The sequence below is a fragment of the Equus przewalskii genome, chromosome 10 (genome assembly GCF_037783145.1).
Source record: "Equus przewalskii isolate Varuska chromosome 10, EquPr2, whole genome shotgun sequence".
Lineage (NCBI taxonomy): Eukaryota > Metazoa > Chordata > Mammalia > Perissodactyla > Equidae > Equus > Equus przewalskii.
In genome coordinates this window covers 6789746-6817072 of record NC_091840.1, presented here as the reverse complement: position 1 = coordinate 6817072, position 27327 = coordinate 6789746, and the positions used below count along the sequence as shown (strand labels likewise).

The following is a 27327-nucleotide window of genomic DNA, read 5'->3' as shown; positions in this document are numbered from 1 at the left end:
AAGAGGAAATGCTACAAGTTACAGGAGAAAATCCCTGAGAAAATGTAGTCCAGAACTAGGCCAAAGGGTGCCGTCCGGGGGTGTGCCTGAATTCCACCCTGGCCCAGCCTGTTCTCAGAGAGATTAGTGACCCTAGTTTCTCGTTAGGAGGGGTCATTTGGGAGCCGGGGTGGAGCAGGACACAGCGGGCACAGGGTGGGCTCCGGAGGTCCCGCGGGGTGGGGCGTCCGTCGGTGCCTCTGAGCAAGTCTCGGCCGTGGTCTCTTGCTGACCTTCTCGCCGGAGTCCACTCAGCACCATTCCAATCGCTTTTATTCCCCACGGGCTGCTGCCCATGTTGACGGGTAGGAATGAAATCAAAACCTTTCCCCGATGTTCAGGAGAAACCTTTCAACCAAAAAGCCTCAATCTTGCCTCCCCACCTCCTCATCTTTAGTCCTCCCTGCCAAGGGGCTGTAGGTTTCCTCATCACTGGGCCGGGCCGAGGTCAAGAAATTCTGAGGAGGTGAATGCGTGGCCCAAGGGGACAGCAGAGGTCTGCTCTGGCTAGCTGCATGGATCTCAGAGTCCTTCCCCATTGGGGAGCTGACGAGGAGAGGGCTACCCTCGCCAGCTCCTTCTGTCTCTGAAGGACGCTTAGTCCAGGGTGGTATGTGATGCTGGAACCATGACACCCTCAGGCACATGTTGGTGTGAAATCCACATCTGAATGTAAGAGGGTATTATTTGCTTTCCCAAAGCGTTACTCATTTGCAGTTCCTGAGCCCCTAGGGATCCACAATGATCGTCCTGCGGGTCCTCAAATACTTTTCAGTATTTCAAAAAGCTAAATGGGGGGCCACCCCATGGCCCAGTGGTTAAGTTCCCACACTCTGCTTCGGTGTCCCAGGGTTTCGCCAGTTCAGATCCTGGGCGCGGACATGGCACCACTCATCAGGCCACACTGAGGTGGTGTCCCACATAGCACAACCAGAGGGACAGCTAGAATATTCAACTATGTACTGGGAGGCTTTGGGGAGAAGAAGAAGGAAAAAAAAAGATTGACAACAGATGTTAGGTCAGGTGCCAATAAAAAAAAAAAGCTAAATGGTAAGCAGTTTCGCAGGTCGGTGAGGCAGCCCGGCAAACCGAAATGTCCGGGGGGTGGTTCTCATGGCAAGGCGTGTGCCTCATGGGGGAAAATATCATGGAGGGGGACCTCTGGGGTGCAACATCAGCCAGTGCTCTTGGATCGTCCACGTCAGTGGGCAGACCAGGGAGGGGACTGTCTGTGGAATGCCACCCACACACCCCTCACGCCTTCTTGCTCCTGCCTGAGCACTCGACGACTATTTTTAATGTGAGTCCAAACAGGCTGTAAACTACTCTGTCTCCAAGGATTATTTCACTTAAAAATTTTCTGTGTTATTCCTTACAAAAAGATTGTGTTACCTGGGTAGTTCTCAAGTTAATTCTTTTTGCATTTTCTATAAAAGTAATTTTGCTTTTACTTAACAAACATATAGTGCCTATTATGTGCCAGTCACTCTTCCTGGCAAATATGAACTTACATGATCCTCGTAACAACCCTGTTGACAAAATAGGAATGGCAAGCAATAGGACATATTGGAGTTTATGAGGAAGCCATTTGGTATAAACCTAATTCGGCCTGACTTTGTTTTTTTCCAAAAGGGCCTGACATGGCCATCGAGCATGCATTGCATATCTGCTTTAAAACATTTCCCATGGCAAGAACAAATGCCCTTAAGATAAAGGCGCAACTTCCCCCCACATTGGCATTTCCTTAAGGATAAGCATCTTTCCTTAGGCTAGGAACTGATTGCTGCACTCAACTTTGACCACCCAGCTCACCTGTGACCACCTAGCTCGAGACAGCAGACCTGCCACCCTGCTGTGTTCACCGAGACAGAAGACCTACCTGCTGTTTCCATCAATCACTGTGCCGAGAGAGCAGTCTCGTGACTATTGTAAAAGGGACATTTCAATCCTATGTGAAACATCCTGTGTCGGGGGATATAACCACTCTGTGCACCCCACTTCTTTGGTGCCCTTTCTTCCTTTGGGAAGAAAGGCCCCGGGCCATGGTCCTCAGATTTCAGCTCAGAATAAACTCTCCCAAATTTTCATTTATAGATTGGTTATGGATTATTTTCATCGACACTGTCAATAAGTATTAATTATTCCCATTGTGTGGATGAGGAAACCAAGGGCGAGAGGTTAAATGACTTGTCCAAGGTCAGGACAGTGTATAAGTTGAGGAGCCAGGATTCAAACCCAGGCTGTCTGCTTTTTAACCATTGTGCTACACTGCCTCTCCTACAGTGTGTTCATCGTAGAAAATTTACACACTACAGAAACACATAAAGAAGAAGAAAAAACCATGTGTAATCCTACCTTCCAGAGGGAACCTCTCCCGGAGTGTTTCCTTCCAGTCTTTTTACACAGAGCTATGGAGCAGCTGAAGATGCTGACAGCTAGAAGATAGAGTTACAACTCACATCGTGCATTTTCGCCAATATCATACTGTGTGCATTTTCCAAAGTTACTTTCAGAATGCAAAACTGGCTTGTTCACTGGCTGCATGACGTCACATCCCACAAATCTGTCCCGTAGCTTTGTTCTGTCTTTAACGCCTTCCCTGGGTCCCTCTGGAGGTGGATGGCAAGTGGCAACCCAGCCAAAGGTGCAGATAGTGCTTCCTCCATGTTACTCCAAGTTTCACCCAAACTCAGGAGGGTCAAAGTAGGGGCCAAAGGATGCTGACAGACGCAACGGTTTCCACCTGCCTCCTCATCCTGTCCCACAGGTGGGAGAGCGTGGGAGCAGGACCAGATGACAGGAGCCTGGGAAGGAGTCTTAACCCTTCTCTCCCCTAAGGGATGGTGGTGGCTGGAGGGGGAAGGGAGAGGATGTTTGTGGGAGCCTCTGGCAGAGGCCCCACCTGCCGTGTAGTCGTTACGTGATGGTTGTCAGGAGCATCTCACCCAAGAGAGCATAACCTCAGCTCTGTGCTTTTCCTGTGAGGAAGGCACCTGGTGGCCGCCCGGACCGAGTCCCATCAGCTAAGGAGAGATGGGCCATCTCCAGCCTACCCTGCTGGCCCAGTCTCACCCCACCATCACCCCCCCCCCCCAGCTCCTTGCCACAAACATCAGTCTCCAGTAGCTCTCATGGGCTTCATTGCCAGCCCCATCCATTCTGCTCCCCAAAGCATCTCTCCTCCTGGCCTCTGCTCAAGCTGTCCCCTCTGCCTGGAGCACTCTTCCACCCTCCCTCCTTCCTTACTCCTGTTCATTACTTACTTACTCATTACGTACTCCTACTCAGTCAAGACTCAGCCAAGAGGCGCTGTGTTCCAGAAAGCCAGTCTTGAACCCCCCTCTCCCTAAGCCAGGTGGGGTTCCCTCCTCTCTGCTCCCACAACACTCTCTGCCTATGTCCCTCCTGGCACCACCTCATTTCATGTGTGAATCCTCCATCAGACACAGGGACAGGTTGGGTATTTCATCTCTGTCTCCAGGGCTTAATCGATGCCTGCCACATAGCAGGTGCTTAGAAAACGTTGACCGAGGACTGAAGGATGCCTCCAGAGGTTGGAGGGTGAGAGGCCACTCAGGTCCTTTCCTAGGACAGGTCAGGCTGCGTGTGAGCGGCCCAGGCATGGCTGCTCACTTACTTCCTTGTCCTCCCTTTGCCACCCCTTTGCTCCCTCCTGAGGCTGAGTCCGCTTGCCCTCTGATCCAGGTGGGAGCAAATGACCTACCTATTCCTCCTGTTTCCATTTCAAGCTTCCCCCAGCCTGAAGGTTCTGTGAGGCTGAGGCCCCTGGGTGTATGAGGGGAGAGACACACCCCTCTCCCAGCTGCTGGTTCCCGATCTGTAGAATGGCATGGATGAGGACGCCACTTATATTTGCTGAAGACTACGTGACCTTCAGTGCTTCTCAAGCCGGGGGGCTGGGAAAGGTGATGCGTTCGGGGCAGAGGCGAGGCAAGCGAGGCACTCACCTCAGGCACAAAATTTAAGGAGAGGTGCCCCAAACTCAGGAATCAAGGTAAGATATTAATGCGGTATTTTACAAAATCAAAATGAATACAAAAATCCATGATGGACAGAATACCAAAATTGTAAATAAAGGGGCCCGCCCGGTGGCACAGCGGTTAAGTGTGGCACCGCTTGGCATGCCATGCTGTGGCAGGCATCCCACGTATAAAGTAGAGGAAGATGGGCATGGATGTTAGCTCAGGGCCAGTCTTCCTCAGCAAAAAGAGGAGGATTGGCAGCTGTTAGCTCAGGGCTAATCTTCCTCAAAAAAAACAAAGTAAATAAAAAGCAGGTGTGACCCAGTGCTTGTGCTACCTGCCTCGTGCCCCTCAGACTAACCCCAGCCCTGATTCCAATAAAAGTTTATTCATGAAGGCAGGTAACCACTCCACTGGCCATATAGTTTTTTCATCTGATTTTCTAAAAATATTGCATTAGGGCCTGGCCCGGTGGAATAGTGGTTCAGTTCCACACTCTGCTTCAGTCGCTCAGGACTCGCCAGTTCGGATCCTGGGCCCAGACCTACATACTGCTCACCAACCCACGCTGTGGCAGCATCCCACACAGAAGAACCAGAAGGACTTACAACTAGGATATACAACTATGTACTGGGGCTTTGGGGAGAAAAAATTATATATATTGCATTAAATTAGTATTTCTCTTGATTACTGAGTTTTGTTGGTGTCCCTGTAAATTTCCCAGGAAAGTGCCTCACTTGCTTCACCCTAGTTGAAGGTGTCACCTGCCTGGAGGGGCTCCTGGAATGTAGCTGGGCCAGGGGGAGGTGTCAGGGATGTCAAATGTCCTGTGCTGGTCAAAACAGTCACGCCTTAAATGCCCCTGTTAGTAATGTGTAGGTGCACTGATACTCCAAATGAAAAGTTAAATAATGTTTGTTAAGCCGCTCACCCTTGCCCAAGCAAATGTCAATCAAAGTGTCAGGAGCCCAAGGGCACCAATCAAAGGCTTTTGGCTCCCTGCCAAGTGTTCTGGAAGCTGAACCTTCCTGTTGATGGCTACAGATCCGTCCTGCCTGGAGGACATGTGCCCTGGTGCTTTGTGCTTCACACGCAGTTGGAGATGACACCCATGGTTAGATTTCAGCCCAGTTTGCTCCAGTGGCCCACAAAGGTCCCCGAGTGGCTCCTGTGGGCCAGGCACAGGATTCCTCATGGGAGACACAGTGGCAAGCAAGACAGCTCCAGTGCAGGCTGGGGGGTGGGAGGGACAGGCCCTAATGTTGGCCACTGAGGTAAGTGTGTCTAGACACACGCTGAGATAAGTAGGATGAGATAAGTAGGATGACCGAGGAGCCATCCTACACCAGGTGCCCCTCAAGAGGAGAAGCTGACCTGAGAAGCTGACCTGAGTGTGCACCACCTGGATACAGGGGTGGTGGCTGGTGGGGGTAGAGACAGGTTGTTTTGCCATGTCACACTGAGCTTGCCACCGTGACAGTCCTCAACAAACGTTATGTGGTGGTTAAGTACACGGACTCGAAAGCCAGACTGCCTGGGTTCAAATCCTGGCCTTGCCACTTATAACTGTGTGATCTTGGACAAGTTACTTAACCTCTCTGTGCCTTAGGTTCCCCATCTGAAAAAAGCAAATTAATGATAGTATTTACCTCATAGAGGATTTAGCAAGTTAACCTATGTACCTAGCTATTTTTACACTTTCAACAAATATTCACTGAGCTGGGGTGGTAGACAAAGAGGGAAGAATATTGTTCCCCTCGGTCAGGCAGTAGGGACACAATGCTGAGCTAAGACAGACTCAGCCCCTGCCCTCCTGAAGCTTATGATCTAGTGATGGAAGAAAGAGAGGCTCATCACAGAACTGTGCAGATCAGGAGTCAGGGAACTATGGCCCATCACCTGTTTTTGTGCAGCTTGCCAGCTAATAAAGGTTTTTACAATTTTTTTTTTTTTGAGGAAGATTAGCTCTGAGCTAACATCTGCTGCCAATCCTCCTCTTTTTGCTGAGGAAGACTGGCACTGAGCTCACATCCGTGCCCATCTTCGTCTACTTTATATGTGGGATGCCTACCACAGCATGGCTTGCCAAGCGGTGCCGTGTCCGCACCCGGGATCTGAACTGGCGAACCCAGGGCCGCTGAAGCGGAACGTGCACACTTAACCTCTGTGCCACCGGGCTGGCCCGGTTTTTACAATTTTTAATGGGGAAAAAAATCAAAAGAAGAATAATATTTCATGACATATGAAAATATATGACATTCAAATTTCAGTGTCCATAAATAGCTTTACTGGGACGCAGCCATGTTTGTTTGTTTATGGGTCGTCTGTGGCTGCTTTTGCCCACAATGGCAGAGTCGAGTAGTTGCAACCGAGACTGTCCGGCTTGCAAAGCCTGAAATATCTACCATTTGGCACTTTTCAGAAAAAGTGTGCAATGCCTGACTTAAATCAATATAAATGTACAATAGTGGAAAGGGCCAAGAGGAGAGGTAGATGTGCTAGGAGGAGGAATAATTGGGGGAACTAGCCTCACTCGGGAAATCAGGGAAGGCTTCCTGGAGGAAGCGATGCTTGAGCTGCAATCTGAGATGACAGGGGTTATCCAGGCAAAGAAGGTCAGGAGGGTGCTCCAAGCCAGGAGGACAGCAGAAGCAAAGACCCCGCAGCTAGGTGGGCACAGCAAGCAGAGAAGGCTCGGGTGGCTGGAGGGCAAGGAGTGAAGGAGAGCAATTCGGGACCGGAAGGGTGGGCAAGGGCCAGGCTTTGAGGCCACACCAGGGGCTTGTCTTCATCCTGCAACTCCTGGAAAGCCACTGCAGAGTTTTAAGTAGGGTGAGCAATGGGGCAAGACCAGACTTACATTTCAGAAACATCAGTCCAACTATAGTGTTGAACAGAGATTTGGGGTCTGAGCTGGACAATAGTGGCTGTGGCTGGTCTGGGAGGGGATGGTGGTAGGGATGAGGGCAAATATTCCTACTGGAGAAATAGTAGGAGGTAAAGTGAGTAGGACTCGCTTATGGGTCGGATATGCGGCACAGGAGAGATGGGAGGTCAAGAAAACTCATTGGCTCTGACTCAGACACCTAAGTGGATGTTGGCTCTGCCATATATTGAAATAGGAAACACGGAAGAAAGGACAGGTTTAGCAGGAGTGGGGGTTGGGGGGGCAGGATGGTGTTGATGGCAAGTTCCGGCTGATGTTGGCCTTGGGGGCCTTTGAGGCACACAAGGGAAGGTGCCAGTTTGCATATCTGGGCTAGATGTATAAAATGTGGGGTCGTCAGTGTACGGGTGGTGGTTGGAGCCATGAGTGTAGAGTGACAAGAGAGGGTGAAGTTCCAGAGCCTGTGGAACTGCCATTCGAAGGTCAAGAGTAACCGAGAATGGCCAGAGACGTGGGAGGAAAGCCAGGAGAGCATGTTGTCCTGCAAGCCCAGGGAAGACCGGATCTCAGGGAGGCGGGGGCCAGCGGGGTCAGACGCTGTAGGCAGATGAAGACTAAACACGTTCACTAGACAAGGTAACATGACCAGAAGGGGCAGAAGTTTGTCTTTAGAGGGCAGACGGAGGAGGCGAGGTGTGGAAATGGAGCCAGTGAGAGGGGACGCCTGTCACACCACGTCTGGCTGTAGAGGGGCTGGGGCAGGAGCTGGAGGGGGATATGAGTGGAAGGAGGGTCGATTTTTGTTTGTTTCATTTCGGGAGGGACCCGAGCTTGTTAAAATGCCAATTGTACACAACAGCCTATCTGTATGATGATCGGAATTCCTCTGGGTAGATTTGTGCCCAGCAGAAATTTTAGATTTAGCAGGAAATGCCCAAAACCGCACCGTTCCTAAGGGAAGAAGGAGACTAAGGGAGGAAGGGGCAGGCCAGGAGCACTGGGGAAGACCCCTCAGAGGAGGTGGGTCTGGGGCTGCACCCAGAGGACAGGGGACTCCATCGGGCCACAAATGCACACTGGGCACTTGTACTGGGTTGAACAGCATCTCCCCCCACCAAATTCAAGTCCACCTGGAACCTCACAACGTGACCGTACTTGGAAATAGGGTCTTTGAGATATAATTGGTTAAGATGAGGTCATACTGCAGTAGAGTGGACCCTAATCCAATGACTGATGTCTTTATAAGAAGAGAAAACGGAGACATGGAGATTTACAGACACAGAGAGAAGATGGAAGGCAGAGACGGCAGTGGTGCATCTACGAGCCAAGGATTGCGGGCCGTCACCAGAAACTAGGGGAGAGGCATGGAACAGATTCTCCTTTGGAGCCTCTAGAAGAAATTAACCCTGCCCACACCTTGTTCTCAGACTTCTGGCCTCCAGAACTGGGAGAGAATAAATTTCTGTTGTGGTAGGACCCCCCAGTTTGTGGCCCTTTGTTACGGAGCCCCAGGAAGCCAACGCAGCACCTATTGAGTGTTACATGTTGGGTGCTCTGCCACACGCTGGAGATACCAAAGTGGACAACCCCCCGGGAGCTCCTGGCTCTGGGAAGCTGTGACATCAGGGGCCACCAGGGAAGACTCTCTGGAGGAGGGGGCACTTGGCCTTCGACTCACAAACAGCCAGGCTTATCCAGGGTAGTAGGGTAGCGCCTGTGTCAAAGGAGGGAGGTGACTAAAAGCCTGTCAGGGCTGGAGTAAGGGAAGGGAAGAGAGCAGCAGGAGACTAGGGGGGCCGGGAGAAATCCGGCCGTGATTCTGGAGTGCTCTGGGAATGGGGGAGGGAGGCCCTCAGGGGAGTGGCATGGTGGATTGCATGATCCAGGCTGAGTGAGGGTGAGAGAGAAGGCTCAGGAGGTGAAGGGAGGGCACGTGGGGGGAGGGTGGAACAGGAATGCACATGCGGTGGCAGTGGGTGAGCAGATGAGTCCTATGTGTGAGCTCTCGAGAGTGTGGGCTGGGAGTACAGGGAAATGGGTGTGCAGACCAGAGCCCCGCCAAGGTGTGGGCAGAGTGGTCCATGAACTCAAAGGTGGGTGGGAGCTTTCCAGTGCAGCCCCTGAAAAGTGGGCTCTTGTAGATGATGAGTCTGGTGATTTAGGCAGAGAGGCTGAGGAGAGAGATCCTATCAAAGCTCAGGGTCTGGGCCGTGTGGGCCTGAAGCGGCCCCAGCATCAGGAAGAGAGAAGACATATGGGTAAGATTGAAAAGGAAAAGGGCAGAACTGATGATTCGCTGTTTATGAAGCAGGCCCCTGACTGTCAGAGAAGGGAAGTAGGGCCTGGTCTGAAGAGGAAGTCGGTGAGGGTGGTGTGGGGACAGGAAGTTGGGGTGACAGGAAATCACAAGGAGATGGGCCTGGAGCTCCAGAGAGATGGAGTGGGCTGGAGAAGAGAGTCTGGGTAAGAGAGGCAAGAAGGGGGAAGCAGGACAAGGAAGGGGGGCTCAGGATGAGGGGGTGCCCCAAAGCCATGGGAGCCCCCCTCTGACAGCCCCTTCCTGGGCTAAGAGGGGCAGAGGGGACCTTTGCAGCAAGGGTTGTGCTGAGGTTACAGTTCTGGGAGTGCCTGCCTGCCTATTTATGACCATCGCCCCTTCCCACACACCTGAAATCAGGGCTCAGCACAGGGACAACCCCAAGGCAGAGGGCATGTGGTCACCCTGTGGTTTCTCCTGTTGTGCTCCCCAGCCTTAGGCAATCTCCCTGAGTGGGACAGATCAGGGATCCCTGTCCCCTAGGAGGTGGGACTGAGGTGGAGCTGGGGCCAGGGGTAGTGGGTGCCCCAACATCACAGCCAGCCCTGGGACAGACTGTGCCCTTCAGGTCTGAGTTCAGGGGCCTTCGGGGAGATAGCCAGCTAGGTGGCACGGCCTAGACTTCTGGGACCACGTGCCCTGGGCAGAGTAGGGCAAACAGGCCGAGGGGGCGAAGTGGACAAAGGACAGAGCAGCTGTCCTGGAGCTGGAACAGGAGGGGGACTGCAAACAAGAAGGTGCAGAAGAGCCAGCTGCATCCAGGAGACATGGCAGATCGTCCCCACTGTTCCAGCACAGGGCACTCTGGCCATGCTAGGGACACCACAGGGTCACAGCAGAGGCCAGGACCTGGGGAGAAGGGCAGAGAGACCAGGAGCCCATCCTGGAGCTTTCAAGTCATTAAAATATTTTTAAAGAATCCCGGGCCCTGGGCTTGGGGTGTTAAGATGCTGCAACTGGGGAGTGACTTCAATGGACAGTGCTCCACTCCTTCACTCAGCCAGTGAGTCAGTCCCTGGACGGCACGTAGAACCGTGTTCCGTACATGCTGGTCCTTATTATTACTACTATTAGTATTTTTTAAAGATTTTATCTTTCCTTTTTCTCCCCAAAGCCCCCTGGTACATAGTTGTATATTTTTAGTTGTGGGTCCTTCTAGTTGTGGAATGTGGGATGCTGCCTCAGCATGGCTTGATGAGCGGTGCCATGTCTGCACCCAGGATCCGAACCAGAGAAACCCTGGGCTGCTGAAGCACAGCATGCGAACTTAACCACTCGGCCACGGGGCCGGCCCCTGGTCCTTATTATTACAGCTATTATCATCCTGTGCTATGCACTGTGCTAAGTGCTGGGAAAGCGTTATCAATGGGGCAAGAAAGCTCCTAAGCCTCAGGGAGCTTAGTAGGGGGGACACACAACACTCAGTAGGATTAATACCTCAACTTGGGAGGTCTGTGAGGCCTTCCTGGAGGAAGGGTCTTCTAAGATGATACCTGAAGGCCAACCAGGGGCTAACTAAGTAAAGACAAGAATCACCAGGACAGGGGCCAGCCACAAGGCCTAGTGGTTAAGTTCAGCGCACTCCCCTTCAGCAGCCTGGGTTTGCGGGTTCAGGTTCCGGGTGTGGACCCAGCAACCCACATATAAAGTGGAGGAAGGGGCTGGCCCTGTGGCCGAGTGGTTAAGTTTTCACTCTCTGCTTCAGCGGCCCAGGGTTTCACAAGTTTGGATCCTGGGCACTGACATGGCACCACTCATCAGGCCACGCTGAGGTAGTTTCCCACATAACAGAACTAGAAGGACCTGCAACCAGAATATACAACTATGTACTGGGGGGCTCTGGGGAGAAGAAGAAGAAGAAAAAAAGAAAAGATTGGCACAGATGTTAGCTCAGGGCTACTCTTCCTCAGCCAAAAAAAAAAAAAGAATCACCAGGACAGGGTGTTCCAGGGAAAGGGAACAGCCATGCATGTGCCAAGGTCTCAGGGGTTCAGCCAACCAGCAACTGAATGCGGTGGTGGTGGAGGTTATCATTATTGACGTATAGCAATTGTGCTATTAACTACTAGTTAATTACTATTAATTCCTGCAGATTTATGATTTTGAGCAGGTGCCTCAATTCCCTTATCTGTAGGGTGACAGCCCTTCCAACCCGGGGTCCCTGGTCACCCCCCCTCTTTGACAGCTGTCATAGGCCCCTAACAGAACTGGGCCTTGTGACTAGGCTGTGAGCTCAGACTTGCACTTACGGAACATAGTCACACAGGAAGGCTGGGGAAGGCTGTGGGGACGGCCTGTGGGAGCCACAGACGCTGGCTCTGAGTGCTGCAGCCACAGTAGCCACGCCCCAGCAGGGTGAGAGCCTCATTCTGGAGAGGTATCCAGAGTCCAGGATAGTGCAGGGGGTGTCCCCACAGCTCTATCAAATTCATCTTGATGAAGTAGAGGTCGAAAGTTAGGGTGGGGCTCCCCAGAGGGCACTGGAGTCCTGGGAAACCTCCTTGGTTGATTTTTTCTGAGAGTTAGAGCCTGCAGGAAGGCCCTGCTATTGAGTTCCTGGGTCCTGCCAGAGTCCCAAGGGATGGGGTGGAGGGCTGCATGCAGCGTGTTATGAGTACCTGGGGCAGGTACTGCCACTCATAGTACTGGGCCAGGCTGAAATACGGGGTACTGAGATGGTGCAGACCCCTGAATGTGATCCCCTCTGTCCTCCATACAGGACCTCCCAAGGTCTGGGACCATCCCTATAGGACCACGGGATAAACTTAATAGATCCCATCCCCTCCTCCCAATGGTTGTATCCCAGGAACCAGAGGCCAAACTGAATATCCCTCCATGTCAGAGCTAACCCAGCACTGGGACTGTCGGCAGGAAAATGAACCAGAGGCACGGTGATGGCTTATGTCTAAGATGTGCCTTACAACTGGACACAAGTATCTCCTACATAATTCCCCCAAAAGTTAAGCTATCCTAGTGGGTGGGAAGTGGTATCTCATTGTGGGTTGGATTTGCAATTCCATCCTACAGTGAATAATGATGTTGAGGGTCTTGTCTTTTAGCACCCTTTTTTTTTTTTTTGAGGAAGATTAGCCCTGAGATAACATCTGCCACCAATCCTCCTCTTTTTGCTGAGGAAGACTGGCCCTGAGCTAACATCCATGCCCATCTTCCTCTACTTTATATGCAGGACGCCCACCACAGCATGGCTTGCTAAGCGGTGCCATGTCCCCATGCGGGATCCGAACCTGCGAACCCCGGGCCGCTGAAGCAGGATGTGTGAATTTAACAGCTGCACCACCGGGCTGGCCCTTATCACACTTTTTTTTTTTTAAGATTTTATTTTTTTTCCTTTTTCTCCCCAAAGCCCCCCGGTACATAGTTGTATATTCTTCGTTGTGGGTCCTTCCAGTTGTGGCATGTGGGACGCTGCCTCAGCGTGGTCTGATGAGCAGTGCCATGTCCGCGCCCAGGATTCGAACCAACGAAACACTGGGCCGCCTGCAGCGGAGTGCGCGAACTTAACCACTCGGCCACGGGGCCAGCCCCCCTCATCACACTTTTAAAGCACACTTTTTTATGTGCTTGTTGGCCATTTGGAGAAAGATCTGCTCAGATCCTTTGATCTGGGCACTCTTTCTCCCTCCCACTTCTGGGGCTCTAGAACCCGGAGCGGGAAAATCGACAGGCAGGAAATTGAGCTGGTGGGCTATGCAAATTACATGCTAACGACATGCAAATAAACCCTCAGAGCCGAGTCTCCCCCCTCCTACCCCGGGCTGCTGGACGGTCCAGGCCATCAGAGGAGAGGGCCAAGCTGAGAGGAGAGGTGCTCGCCCTGGCCCCGCCCCGCCGCTCCGCGCCCTCCCACCTCCGGGCGAGGCCTCCTTTCTACACTTCCCAGCGATTCCGAGGTGGTCCCGCCCACCGGCGCCTGCGGCCCGCCCCTCCCCGGGCGCGGCTTTCCGCGTGGTCCCCGCCGCCGCCCGGCCCGGCGTCCTGCCGCCTCCACCGCGGGCGGCCCGGGCCGCAGGAAGCCGCGCTCTGCGGGAGTGGAGCCGTCCCTCCGCCGGGCCTGTGCGACCCGGTGAGCTTGCTGCCCGGGCCCCCTACTGCCCCCAAGGCGTTCTCCCGCCGGGATCCCCGTCGGCGCCGTCGTAGCCCGCCCCGCCCTGGGCCTCCCGGGCCCCTTACCGCCGGTGGGGGGTGAGGATCCAGAAGTCTTCCTGTCCATTCCTGGGTTGCCCCGGCCTGGGATGACTGGGGTCCCCCACGCCTGAGGGGGGGGCTCTCCAGAGCGACTCCTTGCCATCCACTGCCTGGGGGATTGGGGAGGCACGGGCACCACCCAACCTGAAATCTACACGCCGACGCCGGGCGCCGACAGCGCGTCCCAGGAGCCCCACCCGAAGAAGATCCGTCCTGGGGAAGGCGGGAAAGCCGAGTAGAAACCAGATCCAGGACGGCAGGCTTGGGGCCAGGCTGAGAAGAGGTCGTGAAGTCCCTGTTACCAATCCCATCCCCTTTCCAGGCTGTGGTGAACCGGCCCCCAGCGGGGAATGTGGGGGCCGCATCTGGGGGCAGCGAAGGGCGAGTGGTGACTTGCCTCAGCTCGCTCACCTCTGGAACTCCTTGCTTCCTGCTGGAGCCCCTGCTAGTTGAGGGCTTGTCAGCCCAAGCACAGACTGGCTCTTGCTGCTCTCCTGCCCAGTGGGAGCCCTACTGCTGCCCCCAGTGTCCTGGGCTCCAGGCCTGGGATCTTGGCTGATGTGAGGCCTAGGGGGGAGAGAGGGTCTCCAGAGCCTGCCTGAGGCTGCTCATTCTTTCCCTGCTCTGGGGCTGGTGGTTCCTCCTTTTTCTCTCACCAGTTCTGCCAGCATGGGAGAGGAAGCAGCTCCTCCACTCTTGACACCTACCTCCTGACCCCAAACCCCTGCTCACCGCTTTGACCGTGCCTGCAAGCTCAGAGGGACAGAGAAAGGATTCTGAGGGCCTAGGGAGGGCTCTGTCATCATATGGGAAGCCCTAAAAACAGAGTAGGGGCTGTGTGGAAGGGAGAAGGACAAGAAATGTCATCTCAACTTGTGCCCTGCCCGCAAACCCAGCTTCATACCCCCCGGGCTCGGAGACGGCCTCGCTCTGGGCTGGGGGGGTCCCTGAGAGCTGAGGTCGGCAGCTCCCGTGGAAAGCTGCTCACCTCCAGTCCCCAGAAGTGAGTGAAGCGTCTCTAGCTGAATGTCCCTCCATGTGCCAGGCAGTGATCGTGACTCATGGTTCCCAGTATAAAGGAAAGACCACTTCCCTGCCTGGGCGGAGGCGGAACCAGAGCCCCCAGCCCCATCTCTTTCTGCCCTGCTTGAGTCTCTGGAATGGACCTGCCTGCCAGGAAGCCTTGTCGCCTTTGGTCCTGGGCTTGCCTGCCCCCTGGAGAACACAGGTGGGTTCCATTAATTTTGTGCTCTGCTGGAGGCTGGGTGGGATGTGTGAACAGGTCCCTCCTCATAGCGTAGAAGAAGGGAAGAGGGGTGGGGGGCGACAATGACAAGCAAGAGAGTGATCCACTCCAATGTGATGTGAAAACTACTATTAAGGAGAGAAACACAGGAAGGGGGCCTAGCCCAGCCTGGGGTGGGGGTCAGTGTCGCTTCCTAGGAGTGCTGCCAGGGCTGAATCCTGAAGGACCAGCTGGACTTCTCTCTGGCTAAGGATTTCGGAACCTCAGCAGCCAAGTTCCTGAGGCGGGACCAGCTTGCTTGGGGAGGGGTGGAGGACCAACTGGACAAAAAAGCTATGGGTGTGACCTAGGAGTTGCTGGGGGTTTGGGTGGAGACAGACCCTCCTGGAAGGCAGAGTCCACAGGGGAGCTCCCAGTGGGAGGCCAGGAGTTCTCAGACTCAGGAGGCAGGGCTCCTAGCGTGCAAAGAGAGAGTAAAGGTGCTTAGGGTTTCCTGGGCTCTGATTGTCCTACGAGGCCTGGAGGGAGGAGAAGTTGTGAAGAGCCAGCCCCACTGGAAAGTTCGGAGAGAAGGTGGGTACAGAGTGAAAGTCAGAATCCTGGACAAATTCACCAAAGGGCTGCCCAGGGAAGTGGCTGCTGAGAAGGGCACTAAAGAGACCTCTCCATGGAGAGGCAGGGCAAGGATCAAGAGATCCAGGGAGAGTGGGGACGGGGGGAGCCGCGCTGGGGTCCAGCCTCCAGGCCCCACCAAGTGTCTCCTCTCTGATCTCCCCTCCTCCCTGCCACCTCTGCATCAGTGACAGCTGGGTCAGTGACAGCGTACTGCTCTGAAGGGAAACAGTCAGGGTCCCGGGGCTTAGGAGTGCCAGCGGTTGGGGGGCAGAGAAGGGAAGGGCAGGAGGAAATGAGGGGGTTGGAGGAAGGCTGGTGGCCCTTCTGGGAGGAAGAGGGGAAAGTGGCAGGTCGAGGAAGGCTGAGGGGCCAGGATGTGTTGGGGAGGAGGGGAGAGCAGTGGAGGCTTGACATTCAGGTCAGCACAGAGAGGATCAGGTGGCACCGGTGGCCTTTCTGTTTGCTGAGGGAACAGAAATCCTGGCAGAGGTGAGAGCCAGTTTGCTGGAGGAGCCTGCTTCTGAGGTTTGCTCCAAGCCTGGAGCTGGGCCAAGAGGATGGGGCTGGCGTATCTCTGGGGCCAGTGTCACATGCAGGGGCCAGGAGGGCAGAACGTGCACAGTGTGCACTTGGGGCTCGAGGTCACGCATACACACACACCCCCCCTAAAGCTGAGAAGATTGGGACACTAACCTTGGCAGGGCTCCTGGGCTTCCTCTGGGCGGGAGGAGGCTTTGTGCCCAGAGAAGGGATTGGAGCCTGTGAAGCAGGCGGTTCAGGGTGGATCCAGCTCAGGGGCTGTTTTAAAGCTCCTGGGCCTGGGGCGAAGGTGTGGGGTGCTGGGCTTGGCAGGAAGAGAGGGTTTCATACTTCTGATAGTTTCTATGGATCTTCCCAGGACCTGGGGCTAAAAGGAAGGAGGCTGTGGGAACAGCAGCTTGTGGGATCCGATCCGTAGGCTTTACTGGGGCGAAGGCTGCTCCTGCTGCCTGCTGCAGCCTGAAGGCCTGAGTGTGGGTGAGGCCTGAGGGCGGTGGGGGACGAGGAGCAGGAGGAGAGCCAGGATGGAGGGAACTGGAAAAGGGCTCTGCACTTGGGGAGCGGGCTTTGGGGCTTCGAGGCCTGGTTATGGCAGCTTCTCTGATGAGGGGGAGGAGCCCGGGTGGTGGTGAGGAACTGAGATAGGACTGAGCCAAAGATGGGAAGGGGTGTGTGTGTGTCTACATAGCGTGTGACGCTGTGTGTTTGTGTCTGTATGTCTGTGTACATTTGTTTGTATGTCTCGGCTTGCCTGTGTGTGTCTATGTATGTGTGTGTCTATGTATGTGTATGTGTGTCTCTGTATATGTCTGTGCATGTCTGTATGTGTGACTATGTGCGTGTGTGTGCCAATGTAAGTATGGTTCTCTGTGTCTGTGTGTGTCTATGCTTGTCTGTGTGTATCTTGGTATACATCCATGTGTGACTGTATGTATCTGTGTGTGCGTGAGGTATATGTGTGTGGTGGGATGCTCAGAGAAACCCTTGCAGGTGGTAGACCATTATTCAGCATGATTATGGAACTTGACTCTTGGCCATGAGCTCCTTGAGAAAGGAGCACTGTGGGCCGATTTCAGAGGGCTTCGGATGAGCTCTGAGCCTTCTCCTTGAGAGCTGCTTGTTGGGTGCTCTTGTGAAGCTGTTCTGTGTACACTCCTTGGCTGCCCCCTCACTGGCTTGCTCCCTTCAGCCTTCACAACAGCACTGAGGGTGAACCTTGCTGTTACCGTGGCATTGCGAAAGTCTGTTTGTGTGCAGGAAGCCTGGTTAAGAATGTTTGAAAACTTCTCCTTCTGTGCCTCTGGGGGCATTGGACTACACTGGCTCTAAAGGTTTCTACAAGCAATTATCGAGGGCTGTCTGTGTGTGGGGGCTCAAGGCTGGGCCAGGAAGTCCTGCTTGCTGACAATCAACTGATGTAATGACTAGAAAGAATTCCACCCCCTGCCTGTTCCACTGATCACTCACCTGCCTGCCCTCCTGACACGCTGGCTCTGGGAAGTGGGTGAAAGGAGATGCCAAGGCCAACTCGTGGGCCCTCTGGCCACCTCCCATGGGGCGGTGCCCCTCTGTGATACGTGGTGCTGGGGCAAGAGGAAGGGACAGTTTCAGCTGCCCTGGGAAGGTGGCAAGTGGCCCGGGCAAAGGCTAGCAGCTCCATTCTGTCCCCTCCCAGGTGGCCCAGGCAGTGGTAGCAGTGGCCGTGAGGCCGTGGCAGCAGCATTCGTTGCAGAGGATGCCCCAGGCCCTGGAGCGCCCAGAGGGCTGCTGGGCCTGGGTGGTTCTGCTGGCTTGCCTGGTGACCCACGGCCTCACCCTGGGCTTCCCTACATGCATCGGCATCTTCTTCACCGACCTGCAGCATGAGTTCCAGGCCAGCAACAGTGAGACCTCCTGGTTCCCCTCCATCCAGATAGCCGTGCTCCATGCTGGGGGTGAGCAGCTTGGAGTTGCCGAGGGAGGGATGAGAAAGAGGCTGGGGTGGGGGAGGAAGCCTCAACCTCCCTGGCCTCCTGGATCTCTCTCTCTTGAGGCCACAGGTTTTGCCTAGTGGGGTGAATTCCTAAGATTTCACCTGATTTCAGCAAGGCCACCCCTCCCACCCACCCTCCTCCCCCTGCTGGAATCTCACTGGGCTGGGCTGGGCTGGGGAGAGAGAGAGGGTGGAGAGGTGCCTAAGATGCCAACCCAGTCCTCTTGTGGGGTGGCTGCTGGAGGATCAATCCAGCACAGCACAGATTGGAGGAGGAGCGGCTTGGGGTCCAGCTGGGTGATCTCTGAACCTGAGCTTCTTCCTCTGCAGTATGGGGGTAGCTCCCAGCATCCTGCCCACCTCCCACATGGGATCGTAGGAAAGATCACATGAGGCCCTGGCAAGTGCTGAGAGCTGGGGAAATGTAAGCAGCTGTGAATTATTAGTATTTTGGAGACCCTCTTCAGGGGCTTCAGGACAGGAAAGGGGGCTCAAGGAACACATTAGGAGCAAGGTGGGGGCAGGGCGAGTGCCCCATCTCTCACCAGGAAGCAGAGAGGAGGGTTGCCAGGGTTGGGGAGATGGGGGGAAGACAGCCCCCCCATTTGCTGGTTAGCTCCTCTAGGAATGTGACACCTCACCCTGACCCCAGCAAAGGGGGAAGGCCTGGGGCTACAGCCTTGGCCTCTGGGGCCTGCCTTGCTCCTGGGAGGTCTCTAGGGAGACTCCACAGACAGCCACCTCAAGGGAGGGGCCTGGCCAGCTGGGGCTGGATCTCACGGCCCACAGGGCTCTTGCCATGCATGTGTTTGCTCACACCCTGACCTCATCTCCTTGCCTACCTCCTGCCACTCCCTCCATCTGGCACCAGCAGCTTGCTTGTTATTCCAGGTCCTTCCTTTGAATTGGGAAGGAGGTCAGACTGGAATAGATGCCACCCTTGCTGGGATGACTCCTGAACCTGCTGCCCAGAGTATGGACTCAGGGCTAGGGACCGGCCAGGCCTGGCCCAGACCGCATGACAATTTTGCTTGCAAGGTTGGGGCAGAAGTGGGAGTCTCAAATGATTGCTTCCACACAGCCAAAATGGGGTCTGGGCCAGGCGCTGGGAACCCGGCATGCAGTGGGGACCCCCACTCACCAGCCAGCTTTAGACTTACCACTCCCTAGCAGACATGCCAGCATCTCAGTTGGCCTAGGACTCCTGTCTGTCTGTCTCTCTCGTACACACAGCTTTAGCCTATGCTTATTCAGAGTATGTAGAAATTTTAAACTTGAAAGTACCCTTGATCCTAAATACCCTGCCCCCACACATTTTAGAGAGGAGGAAAGCAAGCAAGCACAAAGTACAAGGCTGCCCAGGTTACAGAGTAAGTCAGGGCAGAAGCAGCACCCCACCCCAGTACCCTCGGTTATCTCAGCTAAGCTGGCCCACGTCCCCACCTCCAACTCAATGACTCAGGGCTTTCCCCTGTACCTTAACAGTACAGGGGTTGGGAAGATGGGTGGGTCACTGGTCCTGTCCACCCTAAAACCTTGCCTCTTCCTCTAGAGCTGCCACTGCTTGATTATCTCTGAGAATGGTCTGCTCACTTTCTGTGTCACTGCCATACTCATACTGGCTCACACCCACACATCCCCTCTCCACCGCAGATGCACACATGCGCACACCCACCATGTGCACACACATTATCTGTCCTTTTGGCTGCACTCTGGGAGAGTAACTGGAGAAACTCCATCATGTATACTTGGGAGCAGAGCACTTGGTGAATGGGGCCCTGTGAGATGTCGAGGTGCAGCCGGCTAAGACTGGCTCTTTCTACTCTGGGTCTGGGTTGGTGAGAAAACAGCTCAGGGTGGGGGTGGGGTGGGGGAGAACAGGCCCTCTCCACCAGGAGCCAAACATGTAAGACTTTGGTGGTGGCTGGAGTTGTGGGGAGAGGGGAGAAGGCAAGCCACCAGATGTTCTCCAGAGCCCTCCAGAGGCCAGTGCAAGGGGTACAGAGTGGCGCAGGGGCTGGAGGTGCTCACCATGATTTAGATGCCCCAGGATTCTTACCCGCTGAGACAGACAGACCCCAGTGAGGGGCGTTCACCCAGGTTATGAGCCAGTCCTGTTTTACCCAGATGGAAGTGGCTTCAGGTCATTGCAGTGATGGGCCTCAGTCTGTACCTTCGGATCCTTGTCAGGGTCAAACTGAACATTTGCAGCATTGCACCTCACAGCTGGTCTGACCCCTCATTCTGTAGGGGAGCACACTGAGGCACAGAGAGGGATCAGCCTTGCTTGGGCCCATAGCTAGTCTGTGGCAGGGTGGGGATCAGAATCCAGGCCTGTAGGCTCCAGGGCGTGTGCCTTTTACGCCACCTGGCCAGTTCCTGCTGGAACCCCCTCCCAACCCCACTCTCCTCCTCTCTCCGGACCCCATTATTCAGCTGTCACCTGCTGGCTGGCTCCTCATCCCTGCCCTTCCCTGCCTTCCCACAGGACCGCTGTGCAGCATCCTGGTGGGATGCTTTGGCTGCAGACCGACAATGATGCTGGGGGGTGTGCTGGCGTGCCTGGGCATGGTGGCCAGCTCCTTCTGTGGCACCCTTGGCCAACTCTACGTCACAGCAGGATTCATCACAGGTGACTGTCCTTCCGTTATGAGAGTTACTGGGCACCTAAGAAGTGCCAGGCATAAGAGAACAGGGCAGGCAGAGCTCTCAATCTTCTGGGGCTGCTTACAGACACACCTGGGAAAGGGACAGTGAACAGATAAATAAGAAGCATTATTTCTGATCGTGACAAGCACGTGAGAAGACAGGAAAGCCGAGGTGGTAGTATCCTGGCTCGGGTGGAGGTGGGCAGAGGTGAAACAAGTAATGAGGCAGGGTCGGGGACGTTGCTCCTCTTGACAGTGGGTTCGGGCAAGGCCTCGCAGAGAAGGTGACATTTGGGCAAAGCGCTAACAGAAGTGGGGGAGTCTGCCACTAGGCTCTCCGGGGAAGGGCATTCAGGCAGCGGGAACAGCAAGTGCAAAGGGCCAGCAGTGCTCAAGGAGCAGTGAGCACAGGGCTCAAAGGGGTGGGGTGGAGGCCAGATGAAGTTCAGTTCCTTAAAGGTTTGTAGTGAGATGGGAAGCCATTTGAGGGGTTTAGGCAGCTGGTGAGTGATGTCATCCAACCACTATTTGTAAAGCTCCTCTCCAGTTTCACTTCAGCTTTGAGAATACACTGTAGGGGGCTAGGCTAGGAGCAGAACAGGCAGGGCCGTGGTCATAACCCAGGCGTGAGGTGGTTGTAGCTTAAATCAGGTGGTATGATAGAGGTGAGAAGTGGTCAGGTTCAGGATTGCATGTGAGGTGCAGAGAAGAGTCAAGGGAGACTCAAGTTTCCAAGAGCCAAGGAAGGTGACACCAAGGCTTTTTAGCCCTGAGCCACTAACTACAATGGGGAAACAAGGGGAGGAGCAGGTTTGCAGGAAGATGGGAAGCTCAGGTTTGGACGAACCCGGTCTGGAGTTCAGGGAACAGGCCCTGAGCTGGAGAATCAAGACATGGCTAGGGGCCGGCCCCGTGGCTGAGTGGTTAAGTTCGCACGCTCCACTTTGGTGGCCCGGAGTTTTGCTGGTTTGGATCCTGGGCCCAGACATGACACCGCTCATCAGGCCACACTGAGGTGGCATCCCACATGCCACAACTAGAAGGACCCACAACTGAAATATACAACTATGTACTAGGGGGATTTGGGGAGAAAAAGCAGGAAAAAAAAAGATTGGTAACAGTTGTTAGCTCAGGTGCCAATCTTAAAAAAAAAAGAGAGAGAGAGATGGCTGGCATTCAAGTCTTGATAGGAGGTAGACAGCCCTGCTGTCTAAGAGAATGAGGGTGGATGGCTAAAGAGGCCTGAGGACTGAGCCCCAGGACACCCCAGTGTTTAGTGATCTTGGGAGGAACAAATGACAGAGAGGTAGAAGGAGAGCCAGGAGGGTGGGGTTTCTTGAGAAAGCAAGTGAAGAAAGTGTGAGGAGGAGGGAGTGATCGACTGTCAAGCTGCTGATGGATCAGACTGAGCGAGGACAGACTTCATCTTTGGATTTGACAATGTGGAGTTTAGTGACCTTGATAAGAGCAATTCTGGAGCAGGGGTAAGGGTGAAAGTCTGACTGAATGGTGGGATGGGTTCAAAAGACAACAGGAGGAAAGAAATTGGGGGCAGCGGAGATAAACAATACTCCCAAGAAATTCAGTGAAAGGGGAGCAGAGAAACGGGCCGGTACCCAGAAGAGGCTGTGGGGTCAAGAGAGGGTTTGGTTTGGTTTGGTTTTAATGGGAGAAATAACAAAGAAGGAGAATGACCTAGTAAAGAGGAGAAAATGGATGATAGAAGAGAGCGGGAATTTGCTGAAGGGATGCGTGTTTGAGTACGAGATGCAGGTTGGCCTTGACTGGGAGCATGGACGGTCCATCGTCCCAGAGGGGAAGGCAGGTGGTCAGTGGGAGTGAGGAGGGGGAGGTGCTGGGCTGCACAGAGGAAGAAGGCCCAGTGGTCATGTAGGAGGGCGGGAGAGTAAACAGACGAGGGAACCACAGTGGCATCACAGGCAGCCGGAAGGCCTGCCTGAGGCTGGTGGTCGTGGTATGGTTGTGAGCTTTCTCTGCAACACGTTCAGCTGTGTGGGGGCAGGCACAGGGTAGCTAGGGAGGTGGCATCCAAGCTGAGTCAGGAGAGGAAAGTCTGGGGGAAGCGTATTCTAGGCAGAGGGAACGGCAACTGCAAATGCCCCAAGGTAGGGGCAGCTTGGTGTCCAGAGGAAGAGAAGGAAGCTCATGGGGCTTGATCGTGGTGAGTGAGAGAGAGTGGCATGAGATGGCACCCAACAGGCGGCCATGGGCCAGACCATGCAGAGCCTTCCAGGGCATTGTAAATACTTTGGCTTTTTTTCTAGGTGTGCTGGGAAGTCTTTGGAAGGTGTTAAGCAGGGGAGAGACTTAACCCGATTTAGGTTTTTAAAGATCACTCAGGTGCTGTGCCAAGGGGAATGGGTATGCCCCCTGGCAGCCTGGGGAGGGCAGTTATGAGGGGCACGATGCTCTTAGGGAGGTGGTGAGGCAGGCTGATTCCATCTTAAATCCCTGGGGACCTGGCAGTGGGTCTAGGCTAGAATGGAAGGAGGGCAGACATGAGACATGACCCCATGACCCCAGTTCTGGGTGAGGGAGGAGGCCCCAGAATGCCCTCAAGCTGGTCTCCCCTCTCCCACCACAGGCCTGGGCATGTGCTTCAGCTTCCAGGCGAGCATCACCGTGCTGGGCTTCTACTTTACCCGCCGGCGGGCGCTGGCCAACGCACTGGCCTCAATGGGCGTCTCCCTGGGCATCATGCTCTGGCCACTGCTCTCCGGCTACCTCCTGGAGGACCTAGGCTGGAGGGGCACCTTCCTTATCTTCGGCGGGGTCTTTCTCCACTGCTGTGTCTGCGGGGCCATCGTGAGGCCTGTGGCCACCAGCATGGCCCCTGAGACCAAAGAAGGCTCCCCTCCACCTTCCAAGACACCTGCGCCCAGCTGCTTGGCAGCATGTGGCCGGGCCATCCAGCGCCACCTGGCCTTCGACATCTTGTGGCACAACGTGGTCTACCGCATGTATACACTGGGTGTCATGTGGATGATCGTGGGTTTCCCATTGCCACATGTCTTCCTGGTGCCATACGCCATACGGCACGGGGTGGACGAGCACAGAGCAGCCCTGCTCATGTCCATCATTGGCTTTTGCAACATCTTTCTACGGCCCATGGCTGGGCTAGCGGCGGGCCGGAGGGACTTTGCTGATCACCGCAAGTACTTGTTCAGCCTGGCAGCCCTGCTCAACGGGCTCACCAACCTGGTGTGCACAGTGTCGGCCGACTTCCGGGTGCTGGTGGGCTACTGCCTGGTGTACAGCGTGTCCATGAGTGGCATTGGTGCCCTCCTGTTCCAGGTCCTCATGGACACTGTCCCCATGGATCAGTTCTCCAGGGCCCTGGGACTCTTCACCATCCTGGAGAGCATCTCCATCCTCGTCTCCCCTCCACTGGCTGGTGAGGCCCTGGGAGGGAGGGCGGCCAGGTGTGCGCAGGTGTGGCCTGGGTGGGCAGGGTATGGGGGTAGGACAAAGGAGGACAGTCTGGACAGATGTGGGCCCTGACCAGCATCCCAGGGGTATAGACTTGGAACCTGTGATTTTCCCAAGCACCCAGGGGGCTGGCTACAGCCTCTTCCCCAGCTGGCACTCAGGGTATGGACAGTTACAAATAAGCGTCTTCCTCCCAGACTTACCTGAGTCCTTCCTCCTCCTCTTTGTACCTGTGTTGTCTTTTCAGTAAAGTGGGGATGGTAGTAGAGTCTACCTGGTAGGCTTGTTGTGAGGATCGCAAGTTACACAGTAAAGCTTAGTGGAGAGCCTGGCGCACAGTGAGTGCCGTGCAGGAGGAGGTGTAGGTGGGCCCAGGGTGTGACTGAGCAGATGTCCAGGACTCCACTGGCCCTTGCGTCCTTGGCTTCCTGCTGCCAAGGGTAAGGGTAACATGCCTTTCAGTGCTCTTCCGGCCTAAGGACTCTTCCTGCCCGGGCCAGAGCAGGTTTAGGATTTCCTCTCCTCTTTTCACTCAACAAATATCTATTGAGTGCCTACTAGGTGCCAGCTACAATTCCTAGTAATGGGGATACAGCAGAGACAAAAATAAGATCCCTGCTCCCGCAGAGAACAATGGCGGCGGGTGGCGGGTGGGGCTAGGAACCCCGAGCAGTGGCCTAACTTGCTGTCTGTCTCTCAGGGTTCTTCCTGGACATCTCTGACAACAACTTCAGCTATGTTTTCTACATGTCAAGCTTCTTCCTCATCTCATCTGCCCTCTTCATGGGTGGTAGCTTCTGTGCCCTGCAGAAGAAAGAGAGGCAGGGCAGGCAGGCAGAGGGGGAAAGAACCATCACAGAGGCTGCCCTGGAGCAGGCCCTCAATGTGGAGGGCACAGATGCTTCCGAGAAGCGGCTGTACACCGAAATCATGTATGTGACTAGCCTCTGAGCTCCAGGATCACGTGTGTGACCGGCATCTGAGCCCTGAGGTCAGTGAGTGACCACTGCCTCAGCCCAGGGATGGGATGTTCGGCTGGTTCGCCAGGAGCTGGGGTGAGGGCTTCCCAGGAAGCCTGAAACCAAAGGCCATCCGGGCCTGCACATCGGGACTCAGCCAGGAGCTGGGACCTTGGAGGCTGCCCTCCGAAGACTCAGGGTTTCTTCCAACTAGCAGAATCCAGGAGCGGGTCCTCCTGACTTTTTCCTTGGGTACCAGAGTACCTGGGGCCCAGAAAAGTGGGTCTGAGCCCTGCTCGAGTCTCACGGTTGGCTTGGCTCAGCTGGCTGCCCACTGCTGCTGCTACAGCTCAACACACTGGACCTTCTAGTCCAGCCCGGATGCCTCCGATATGATCTCTTTGTCCTTCTCTGGCTTCCAGACAGTTCCAAAGAACTTACCCCACGTCTGAGGCCCTTCTGGCCCGCTCTTCCCAAGCGACCCAGCCCTTGCCCTTAGAACTGCCCCCAGAACAGGCTGCTGGGCCTCATGCTGACTGGAACCTTGGGAAGGAGGGCCTTGTGAGAGAAGGAGTTGTGACCTGCAGTGGGCCAAGCTAAGGTTTAGACAGATTAAATGTTGCGTGGAGTGTCTGTCCTGGCATCTGCAAAGAACTGAGGAGAGCGTTGGGTCCTAGAACCGGTGAAGTCTGTGGTTCCCTGCACACTCAGCGGGGCCTGCTGAAAGGGTCTCCCTCCCTCCTTTGCCCCACCCTGTATCTTGGCCGAGAAGATTGGTGCTAGGGTGGGGGGAAGGCAGACATTTGACTGACCATGGGAGGGGCAGGATTGAAAGGCAGGGCCCCAAGACCTCTGTGAAAATGGAGCTGCTTTTGCAACAGAAGCCCTTCCATTCTCCTCTCCTGTCCTCTTCTCCCTGCTGTGTCAGAGGTGTCACCCGTGGGGTAAGCAGCTGGCCGAGTCCACCCCTGCTCCCTGTCGGCCTGTGCCCGTGGCCTGGAGGTCAGAGCTCCCACACATACACTTTTCTGGTGCCCTTCCCTAAACTCATCACTGGGGGCTGGCTGTCATCAGCCCAGTCTCATCCCAGCAGGGTACCAACCAAGGGAATAGAAAAACAGAGTTTGAATTACACACAGAAACATTTTCTGCAGCAGGTTATAAACCCTGTGAACTAATGAAGCTGGAAAACAGGCCTAGAGTAAGTTTCCCCCTCCCCCTCCAGTTTTACCAGCTCAGCAAGGGCTGTACCCGCCCAGGACCTTGTTTGTTGATTCAAGCTCAGCCAGGCTTCAATAAGAAAACCTTGTCAGGAGAATTGATTTTATTTTCATAGCCTGGCTCCAGCCTTCCTCCTCATGTCCAGCTGGGATGAGTAAGCATCCTTAGGGATAGCCTGTCTTCTCCAGGACCCAGACACGAATGCCCCCTCATGGCCAAAGAAGGTAGTGCAGAGGTGAAGCAAAGGGTTCTGTGCTGCGATAGAGACCTGAGTTCATGTTTGGCTCTGCCACAATTTGTTGTGTGACTTTGGGCAAACTGTTCACCATCTCTGGGCTTTGAAAAAGGAGGAAGTTGGCCTGGATAAGCAAAAAGTCTTCCAGTTTGGAAAGTCTGACCCCCACTGCCTTCCTGCTCCCCGCCCAGTCCTGTGCTTGGCTACCATTCATAGCTTATGCACTGAAGGGGAATGCTTGGGCACATTTCACCAGGTCTTGTCTCCTCCATCTTAATTGAATGGAAGAGGAGGGAGATGGGGCCAGTGGGTAGGTGAACGCTTTTGGTGCTAGTAGCCATGAGGCTTTGATGCATCTGCTAATAGGCCCATTTCCTTAAAACTGATTTCTTTTATGGAAAAAAGATAGCAGTGAACATTCAGCACAGGCGACTTTGACTTCATCTGCCTCCAGGCAAGAGTGGCAGTAATCTCTGGGCAGAATTCCTTCAACAAATATTTGTTGGGCATCTACTGCCTGCCAGGGACTGGGCAGAGAGGAGTAAGACCTGGTTGCTGCCCTCAGCACAAAACCAAGGACAGAGCATTCTTCCCCAAGGAGGAGGGCCCCTGAGGCCTAGGAAGTTACAAATAAGGGAGGATGGGGTGGCCTATCTGATGCCAGAACTTACATTGAGCTGATTTCCTGGAAATCTAGAGAGGGTCTGGAGCACTTCCTGAGCAGCATGTGGTAGAGCTCATGGCCATCCTGTCCCCAAGCCCTGAGCTCCTGGTCCCCAGGCCTTTGCTGCTCTGGCCAGCCAAAGGCAGAGAAGCACCTGGCCACCTTGGGCTGAGGTGTACTTCCCCAGGTCACATCAGTTCCCCTAAAGAAGCTGAACGGCCTGGGGAGGGGCCTGGAGCCACCACCATCATGGAGCAGCCACAGTACCCAAGCACCCAGACTGTGGTCATAGCTCCTGCCCCAGGGGGCGTGCATAGGGCAGGGGCTGACCACAGGGACCTGAGC

The 27327-nt window shown here is 54.8% G+C and overlaps 1 protein-coding gene and 1 long non-coding RNA gene across 8 annotated transcripts; one reads left to right on the top strand and one right to left on the bottom strand.

The window, feature by feature from the left end:
* Window positions 1-295: 295 nt before the first annotated feature.
* Window positions 296-14058, bottom strand: LOC139074007 (uncharacterized). The gene is made up of 3 exons (XR_011523277.1): window positions 13418-14058; window positions 2395-2474; window positions 296-1009 (listed from the first exon to the last, which is right to left on the bottom strand). It is a non-coding gene; the product is annotated as an uncharacterized lncRNA (long non-coding RNA).
* On the top strand, window positions 9307-25495 carry SLC16A5 (solute carrier family 16 member 5). Of its 7 annotated transcripts, none has more exons than XM_070561460.1 (7): window positions 9307-9372; window positions 12975-13310; window positions 14478-14660; window positions 17509-17767; window positions 20294-20437; window positions 23059-23868; window positions 24604-25495. In XM_070561460.1, exons 4-7 carry the CDS (start codon window positions 17569-17571, stop codon window positions 24852-24854), a joined length of 1404 nt encoding a protein of 467 aa, XP_070417561.1. In that variant the 5' UTR covers window positions 9307-9372; window positions 12975-13310; window positions 14478-14660; window positions 17509-17568; the 3' UTR covers window positions 24855-25495. The 7 variants fall into 7 exon arrangements, with proteins under 7 accessions (XP_070417561.1, XP_008511465.1, XP_070417558.1 ...); XM_070561457.1 differs by lacking the exon at window positions 9307-9372 and adding an exon at window positions 11951-12112; XM_008513243.2 differs by lacking the exon at window positions 12975-13310 and having other exon boundaries at window positions 9310-9372.
* The last annotated feature ends 1832 nt before the right edge of the window (window positions 25496-27327 follow it).

What these genes read in the sequence shown, in the direction of transcription:
- SLC16A5 (XM_070561457.1), top strand. Translation starts at nt 12,062, where the DNA reads ATGTCAGAGCTAACCCAGCACTGGGACTGTCGGCAGGAAAATGAACCA. An exon ending in CGCCGGGCCTGTGCGACCCG is followed by an intron (nt 13,311 to 14,477) that starts GTGAGCTTGCTG and finishes TCCATGTGCCAG; the next exon opens with GCAGTGATCGTGACTCATGG. An exon ending in CACAGCAGGATTCATCACAG is followed by an intron (nt 20,438 to 23,058) that starts GTGACTGTCCTT and finishes CTCCCACCACAG; the next exon opens with GCCTGGGCATGTGCTTCAGC.